General features: G+C 38.6%; 1 protein-coding gene across 1 annotated transcript; it reads left to right on the forward strand.

The window, feature by feature from the left end:
* Positions 1-2042: 2042 nt before the first annotated feature.
* On the forward strand, positions 2043-3961 carry fezf2 (FEZ family zinc finger 2; the record flags this gene model as incomplete). Its single annotated transcript, XM_081357561.1, has 4 exons — positions 2043-2852; positions 2967-3101; positions 3208-3340; positions 3708-3961. The coding sequence occupies 4 exons, from the start codon at positions 2043-2045 to the stop codon at positions 3959-3961; spliced, it is 1332 nt and encodes a 443-aa protein (XP_081213687.1).
* Between the last annotated feature and the right edge of the window lie 5797 nt (positions 3962-9758).

Consider the following 9758-nt stretch of genomic DNA (forward strand, 5'->3'; position numbering starts at 1 on the left):
TGGTTTGTATACTACAATTAAATGCGCCATAATACACAAGCAATTTGTCATGTAAATCGTGCTCCGTCTTTTGCCTCCTGCTTTCTGAAGAGGAGCGCGTCCGTTGAATGGGAATTTGAGCTAATTTCACAACGTGTTCGTGGACACAGATCAATGTTTATTGTGCGGACAAGCCGCTAATTGTGCCTGAATAAACTCAAATTAGAGTTAGATGATTTACATATGAGTAGAATTAGTGGAACCTCTCTGCTGTGGCTGCAGGTGTGGGGAATGGGTTTCTCAACTATTCTTTGCTTTTATTTCGTTGAAACCGTAAACGCTGAAATACTCAACTAGCATAAGAAATCTAGCTAGGCTACTGGCTAAACTGTATTAAAATGATTCCAATTCATAAGCAATTGAATCAAGAATAGCCTAGTATTTACAGTCAGCTTAACAAGCTAATAAGCAGTCGTGTTCGAAGACGCCATCATGCTTCAGTAAAGCAATAAAGATATGTTAAGTCAACATCATCTCCGGGCGTCGCTGAATGAGCAACTTCCACCATATTCTCCTCCGAGTAAAGATAATCACTAGCTGTGTTTGAACTTGAAAAGCTCCGTTTCGGACTTTTTTGTAATACTTTGTTGTGAGTCTCAGGTGAAATCGTCTGCAAACAAATGATTTCAAGCTGGCCCTCTTAAAAAGACGAGAGGGCGACTGGTCATTGTAGCAAGAACACAAAACTCTGGATTCCAGCAAACTTTTTATACAGCTTTAAAAGGGTCTCTCTCTTCCCCCCCATTTCGTGCTATAGCCTACCTCTGGCCAGGCTAAGTCTTTTCTTCCCTGCTTTAATCCTTCCCTTTATTTCAGAAAAACACAAAACCAGGTTCCACGCAGTGCTTTAGTGGCTAAAAGTGAAAGAGCTGCTTCTTTCGGGGCTGAACTCTGAATCGCGCTGGAAAATTGGTTCCTCTGAATAGGTGAAGGAGGAAAAACGTTTAATAGGATCCGAGGGAGGTTCTGCTCTCGCAATCTGCTCTCTAAACAGGTGGAAATTGGACCTTCTCAATTGTACAAATAGTAAGTATAAAAACCAGCATGGAAAAGCAATTTTCAGCGACAAGGATTAGCAAGTTGCAATGAAAATTGAAACTGGTCGGATGGTCCCCAAATCCTTCTTATTAAACCGAGCTGAATTGCACATTTCCTGTGAAACTGAGCGCTAAATAAATCAATCAAATAAAATAAACTATAGTATAATATGATAGGCTATAATATAATATATCACCAAATGCAGCAATTTTATGATAAAAGTAGGCTACGTTTTAGCCTCCTTATAAAAACAACATTATTTTTCATTTATGAAATGAACTGAAAAAAGCCACTATGCAATAATGTAGCCTATTAAGACATTTTCTTCTAAATGTTTTACTGCACTCCACCTGCACCTCGCGGATCACAAATGCGAACCGCATGCGCATGTGGATGCGCGACAGACGAATTGGGGCAAGAAACTTAAATAATAATCTGTAGTATCTGTCATGCATACCACCCCCGTGGCCGTGTATAAATGAGCGCTAAGAGAGGGGACAGTTCTGGTGATGGCGCTTCCTTGTCACCCTGATAAGAGCAAGAGCAAGTGATGTCAGCTAAGTGCTCCAGACAGTGATCTCGCGCTGATGAGGACGTCTGCGAGTAAAATGTGACAGTGCCACGCCGTTATCGTTGAATACATCTGCTGTGTGCTTTGGAGGAAAAGGGTAAACTACAACATCGGTTCTCTGGCGTAAGTTTGCTGTAAGATTTTCGAAAGTGCTGAATAGGAATCGACGCTGGGAGGGGTTTTGTCTTATTCTCTGCTTAACGAGCTCTGTAATGTCCTGTTAATTTTGTGTGTACTAGTTAATGAGCATTAATCGGGTACCCCTGGATGCTATTGTTCAGGGGATGGCCATTTGAATGCAAATGGATGACATTGTAAAAGCAAGGTGCTTATTAAACTGGTGCGTGTCCTGGCTTCTCTGGAATTCAACAGGAGAGGACGGGGCGGCTGGTCGATGCTCACACCAAGTTGGGTAGAAATGGCGAGCTCTCTCCCTGTGGAAACAGTGATGTCCTGCCCGAGACTTGACGACAGGAGCGGGGCCACGGCTGCAGCGCCCAAGTCCCTGGCCTTTTCCATCGACAGAATCATGTCCAAGACTTCGGAACCGAAAGCCGCAGCGGAGGAACGCCGTGGAGGACTTGAGGGATCCGAAGGGAAGAGAACGATCGGCTTGTGTACACCCATTCCCTGCATGATCCCGATCCAGCCGTTCAGCTACGACCTGCAGGCCAAGGCTTTAATGAACTATTCCGAGTTCTGGAAAGTTAATTTCAGGGGAGCACTATGCACTTCAGCGGCCATGTGTAAAGCCAACTGCGGCGTCTGCAGCAAAACGGACGCGGGCATCAAGCACTCGGTGTTGCCGGGGAGCAGGGTCATCAAACCGCAGGTCATACACCAAGCGCTGGCCATGCCTACCAACGGATCGTTGTGTTATTTCAATTATTTGGACTCTTACCATCAGTCCGATCTGCTGAGCGGACACTTATTTTCCTCAGCAATCGCGAACTCTCAAGCACAAGCCATAAGCGCGCACCAGAAGCTCCTCTTGTTGGAGAACGCGAAACTTGCGTGTGTTTCACCCGAGAAATTCCCCACACCTCAGTACCCACATAAAGAGCATCTTCCGGGGCAGCTGGACCAGATTGTTCGGGAGAACAACAATCTGACTGAGAAGAACGGAGCGAAAGCGCACAGCAAAACTTATAACTGCTCTGCTGACGGGAAACCCAAGAACTTCACGTGTGAAGTTTGTGGAAAGGTAAATTACGGAATTTCTCAAGTTGTTTTGACGCGATGTGAGAAATGAAAATAATGCACACATCAAATAAATTGTCGATGATTTATTAAGCTCTTTGTTTTCTTTCTTTTAAAGGTCTTCAACGCGCATTATAACCTGACGCGTCACATGCCGGTACACACAGGCGCGAGGCCGTTCGTGTGTAAAGTATGCGGGAAAGGTTTCCGCCAGGCCAGCACATTATGTAGACATAAAATCATTCACACACAGGTGAGTCATTTTTTTTTTGTTGCAATTTATGGCCCTTAAAATTTTTAAATAAATTGCTCTCGCGAGATATAATTTGCTTACAAATATGTTGTGACCTTATTCACAGGAGAAACCTCATAAATGTAACCAGTGTGGAAAAGCTTTCAACAGAAGCTCGACTTTAAACACACACATCCGAATTCACGCCGGCTACAAACCATTCGTCTGCGAATTTTGTGGAAAGGGCTTTCATCAAAAAGGTAAGCATTCTCTTAAGATAAGTTTCTTTTTTGTGTGCATACAATTCGAAATATTTCATTTGATGTTTGGTTTGTAGTTATTAATACATTTTAAATGAGATCAATTTGTCACTCTAACTACTTAGGCAACCATTACAAGATTTTTACATTTCACATGGGTCAAAACACAGACCTTTAACTCCTTTGTACGTCGACAGCTCTCGACATGATATTAACTAAGTTTGACAACTTCTTGACTTCAACATGCAAAGTGCTGATTAGAGAAGGCTTGAAAATGAAACTCTTCTGTTAAATGTAACTTAATTGTGAACTGTTGACCTGTTGGGGGGAAAACTGACATAGTTCGTTTTGTGTTTTTTTTTTTCAGGGAATTACAAGAATCACAAACTGACCCACAGTGGCGAAAAACAGTACAAGTGTTCAATCTGTAGCAAAGCCTTCCATCAGGTCTATAACCTCACGTTTCACATGCACACGCACAACGACAAGAAGCCCTTCACCTGCGGGACCTGCGGGAAGGGCTTCTGCCGGAACTTTGACTTGAAAAAGCACATACGGAAATTGCACGACAACATCAGTTTATCCGGCGGAAATGATTCTTCCAGAGGACACCAAAACTGAGACGCGACCTGTTTTTGACTGAACTTGGACAAATGATGAACAGCACCAATTTTATTTTTATTTTTTTGTGAACTTTTTCTGGTGGTGCTCAAACATCATCCACCGACATGAACGAAGATGAAGGGGACGGGAGAAAATCATCACATCATCGAGGAATTGTACATAAAACAGAATAAAATATTATTTAATGAAACCATGCCATACGGGCTGTCAAGCAATTATTTGTAGACTAGATGATACAAAAGGGTTTTATAAATAAATACCAACCTATGTGTAAAAAGAAATGTTTGATAAAATTGTTGACACAAATGCTAAAATAAAATCATAAATACAATAATGTCGGATTTATTTTATACATAGAAAAATTGTTTCATTTTTTGGGGTTTCTCATGATTGTTTTTTATGCTACGATATCATTTGAAAATGTAGGCTTAATTCAGACTTAAAGAATTACAAACGAAAGTGGCTAAAGGTTTACTTTTACATCAATTCTTAAATAAAATTCATTACAAATATTTGTTCTTTATCTTTATAAGTAGATTTATATATACATGTATATTTATTTAAAATAAAACATACATTCGTCTTTATAAGTAAAATTAAAGAGGTTAAAAACTGCGATTTTTTTAAGCACATAGTACAGTAAATTAGTTGTATAGATTGTGCCGTTTTATAAAATCAAAGGACAAACAAGACTCGTTCATCTATCAAATATAATATCGATATATTGCTGCAGCCATTCGGTGCAGTTAAATTTAAAGCTCGTAATGACATGTCTGGTGGAGTTCAAAGCCTGTGGTTTCACTCAGACATTTGATACACGGCTCTGCCTCTGTGACCGTACACTTGACTTCAGTTTAATGGCTCAAATTATCAGATAAAACATGGACTCTTGAAAGCCTATTACGTTAATCAACTAAAGAGCCTCAGGGGAAGCTTCAGCGCATCAAGTCGTGTTCATCATCGGTAGGTGGAAAATGGACTACACTTTTCCCACTTCTCCTCATCACCGCAGCGTTAATAAACAATAATGTATTCCGCGCACGGATCCTGGAACAATATTATCCTTACACGCCAACAGAAATTCTGATGAGAGACAAGCGCGTGATCCCAAATCTTGCTCTCCCAATTAAAGCCCAATTAGCGATTATGCCCACGTCTTGGGACCACGAGGAAGACTAATATTACTAGTTGAATGGCCTATTCACCTCCTCAGAGGCACGGTTCTAAAATGTGTTTGAACAGAAGTGTCTTCGCATGCATTCGTATGTCATCCCGTGTGGAATAACAACCCGAGTTTCAATAGGCATATAAGCGAGAGCTCAACTGCCATAAATTTGACATCTACTTACTGAATAATGTGCATTTTCTTGGAAAAGGCTATAAAACGGATAGTAAAATAATTATTATGAAGAATAAGAATAAACTATATTATTTCTGCAGTATAATTTTAATGCATCATATTCAAATGCATAAAATCGCCTGGGAGATGAGGGTTTAATAAGCGATTAATTCATATTATAACTCAAAAGTTGCTGCCTTAAAAATAAAAAGTACAATCAACTTGGATGTTTAAGTAATTTCAACTTAAATCAATTTAAACTCTTTAAAATCTTGTACGACTTACACAATAAGGTAAAAAAAATGCTTAGCTTATTTTGATGAGTTAAAGCAATGTAAAAATGTGTTGTCATAACTTATTGATCATGTATTATTATTATTTTTTTTTTTTTTTTACAGTGAAGTTATAGCAAAGTGCAAGAACTATAAGAACTATCACGATTTTATTCACATTCGAATTGGTCTAAAAACGTGCAGTAAACGTATCACTGTTCCTATACGTTGATTTTCTTTAATAATAATAATAATAATAATAATAATAAGGCAGCAGTTAAACTTTAATTAATTAATTTAGTTCAGTGGGTTGAAACTTTAAATGCGTTGAGATTTGATGTGCTGTGTGGGTAGACTTTTTTTTTTTTTTTTTTTTTTTTTACACAATATATCATCCGCGTAAAAACGATTAACTAAAAGATCCGAGCATTTCTGGTGGTGAAGAGGTCTGGGAAAATACCAGTTGTGGGCGGGTCTCACCAAAAGACATGTTTGTGTGAGGTATAATAAAATCCCTTTTGTGCAAAGCTGCCTATCTTGCCTATAGTGCCTAAAAAGATTGCAGAGAAGAAAACAACTTAAAGGCAGTCTCGTTGGCCTTTTTCTGCACTTACCTCTCAAACATCTGAGCAACCAGCTTTGCTTCTAGAAACATGTTAATTGACAACGGAGCTCATTACTGCATGCGCATGTAACGCGGCGAGAGGGATTATAGGGACAAGAGCGCATTAATGAACTGTCAACAGCGCAGAGCATGTACACGGCAGAGATCAGCCGAAATTGAGGCATTTACAAGCGACAAAAGCTCGTCTGAGACAGGAAGAAAAAAAAAAGACCCAGACTTTTGTTTGGTCAACTCAATTGATTGTAAATGGAAGATTAACGGGGGTAGCGTCAGCATTTTTAAGGGGGCGAGGAAGAAAAGGTCCCAATTAAGTCCACCAAATGTTAACTACATCGTTTCTCTCAGTTTAGCCCAAATGAAATTCTAATTAAACCGTCCTCTTTCCATCGTTTTGGAAAGCAATTTCTCTCCCAGTTGGAGAAGAGCGGGCTAGTTGTAGTACTTGTTAAGAGAAGCATTGCTTCTTGGCACAAAGCGCTCGCGAGGCGCATTGAAGCGCGCCAAAGGGGAAAGTTAATGAGCGTCAGGCGCGCGCACTTTGGATCCGTTCCTGCAGAACGGAGTTGAAAAGATGGACGCAGCCAAGCGTTCGCATGGTGTTCTGTACACGTATTTACGTCCAAGAAGATGACGATAAAGAAGGTCAACCTGACAATATGTTGTTTAATCCAGTTTCACGGGCTGTGAACATTCATTCAACGAATAACTGAGACGACATGTAAAAAATGAAGGTAATCACATATTCACAAATAATAGGCTACCTCCCTCACAGTTGTGCAATGTACTGACAAATTGAGCAATTATAGTTACAATTTATACAAAAATGTAACTTGAATGCACAAATTCTATGTTGAAGGAGAGTTCAATAACTGAATTTTGTTTTTTTTAGGTGGACTTAAAGTAAAAAAATGTCTCTGGTGTAGATTATCACAGAATGTAAAAAACAACAATATAAATCACAAATAGCCTTGAAAATGTTTATAAGTCAAATCAAAGTGGTGTAAACTACATGGGAAGCCATTTTGTTGTCATGTGACAAGAAGGGCTGTCAAAAGATTAATCGCGATTAATCGCATCCAAAATAAAAGTTTGTGTTTAAATAATATATGTGTGTGTACTGTGTATAATTAAATTTGTATATATAAATACACACATGCTTGTACATATTTAAGAAAAATGTGTAATTTATATATAAAAAATTATATTTATATATAATATAAATTATATATAAATATATACAGTATATGTATGCAAATATTTCTTAAATATATACATGCATGTGTGTGTATTCATATATACAAAATAATTATACACAGTACACACATATATATTATGTAAACACAAACTTTTATTTTGGATGTGTATTTGGATCTTTTGACAGCCCTACAATATATATATATATATATATATATATATATATATATATATATATATATATATATATATATATAAATTAATAACACAGATATCATGCCCAAAGTCACTAGAAAAAAAATTATCACATATTTTTAACCTTTTTATGAAAAGTCATGAAAAAAATGAAAAAAAGATTGAACTCAAAATGTACTGTTTTTTTGACGAGATATATCCAAATTGACCAAAATAAAAAATTGAAGGTAGCATTTACGCATTATTAGTTTTTTTTTATGTTGAATTTTAAGTTGCGATAATTAAGTCAAATGCAGTAACATAAAAAAAGAATCATAATTTTTGAAAAATATACTTACCTTAAAAAATTAAGTTGTGTACCCTCACACATAAACAAAGCACTTTTTAATTGGTTAGACCACACATTTTTGTAAAAAACTAAACAAAAACTTCTTGTCAATCAATTCTTAAATACGAAGAACTTGGCACACATTTTAAACTAGATCTCTCTTTTATAATAAATCCAGAGATCCTTGTTTACACATGGATGTACAAAATAGTAATTGTACATGAAATAAGCTTTGTGTGTTCACATTCCTCATTCCTAAACGAATGGGATCAGACATTACCAGCGCAGGGGCGTGAGTGGCAGTCAGCGGTGCCCCTTCGCTGGTCGGCCTGTTCGTCAAGGGCACGCTCAGAGAAGGAGCTTTATTGCTTTAAGGTGTCGAGGCAGCCGCATGGTAGCGGAGCGCCGGGACTCTGCCTCGCCGGAATTACATCAATGTCAGTCTCGGGTATGACCTCCATTCAGAAGCAGTCTTGAGGGCTTCAGGCCACGCAGCTGAAGGGGACCTTCTGTCCCCTCGTCCAACTCTTTACCCACACTGTCTTAAAAGAGACGAAGGTCTGACCTCAAAACAATCAGTTCCACATTCAACAATCTCAATGCCTTGTTATATAAATATGAATGCAAATGATGAATTGTGTTAGGGATATGAGCCAAAGGAAACTGCTAAATGAAATCTAAAGCTCTTCAATAGTCATCTGTTTAAATTGCTGTATTGCTTCTATAGAGGAATGACCTGAAATCAGTCTCATTGTTTGGCAGGATCAGCAAATCTGGGATGTCCGGTGTTAATCTTTTGACCTAGGATGCCCTTTCAGGACAATCTCCACTCCCTGTTTCCCAATGGATGGGTCTTAATTAACTCAGACCAAAAACCCTGCTGTTAAGCTGGTACTCTCTTCAATACACCAAGTTAGAATGCAGGGGGTTTGATGTAGAAAGCGATGTGTCACTGACTGATCCTTTAGACTGTGATTTTACGCCCAGCTCGGGTGGATTTCTGATCAGAATATACTCCAATCCATATAAAACTAAATAGATTGAGCATTATAACACACAAACAAGCGCATGCACTCATAAACTACTACAACAAATGTTGGGATGGAGTGGATGTTTTGAGTACTCGGATTAAAATGTTTCAGTGATGTAAGGGAGGAAATAACAATACCGAAGCTCAAAATCAATACAAAACAGAATGACGTACAAGTTAGCCAGAACAAAAACACAACAGGAGTCCCCTTATGACCAGCACTAGTGCTGGAATAATAGTTTCAAGAATGGAGAAAATTCCCCAACAGGCTCCCGAACGAAAGCTATTCGTGTTTAAGTGCACTACATTGACAAAGATCCTTAGTTGTGAAAAGCTCCTTCGGGAGCAATGGGTGGTATGTTTCTGATGGAAGACCAACTTGTTTTGCTAAGGAGAATTAAAAATATTTATACTTTTTCTAAGATCTAATGATCAAAGATTAATGGAATTACTAAAAAAATATATAATTATGCTTTCTTGTTTTAACTGATACGATCGCAACTACCATTTTAGTAGCCACACAAGATAATTAGTAATAAACAACTTTGTTCTACCATCTTACGATAATGTTCTGGAGATCTGGCTGATGGCCAGGTGTCTGAAGCCCGGAGCTGATCTACAACATTTGGCCTTGGCCTGTGCCTGAGCTCTGACAGCCTCAGTTGGCAGTGGTGTCCGTAGCCAAACCACCTCAGGGCTTTCCCCATTAGAATACATAATGCAGAACTAGTCATTTGGAAGGGCTCCAGATCGTGCTCTTCAAAACCCTTTTAGATAATTTGCTGTCTTGCCCTCCACCCACACCCAGAAT

Source organism: Scardinius erythrophthalmus (genome assembly GCF_964197995.2).
Source record: "Scardinius erythrophthalmus genome assembly, chromosome: 25".
Lineage (NCBI taxonomy): Eukaryota > Metazoa > Chordata > Actinopteri > Cypriniformes > Leuciscidae > Scardinius > Scardinius erythrophthalmus.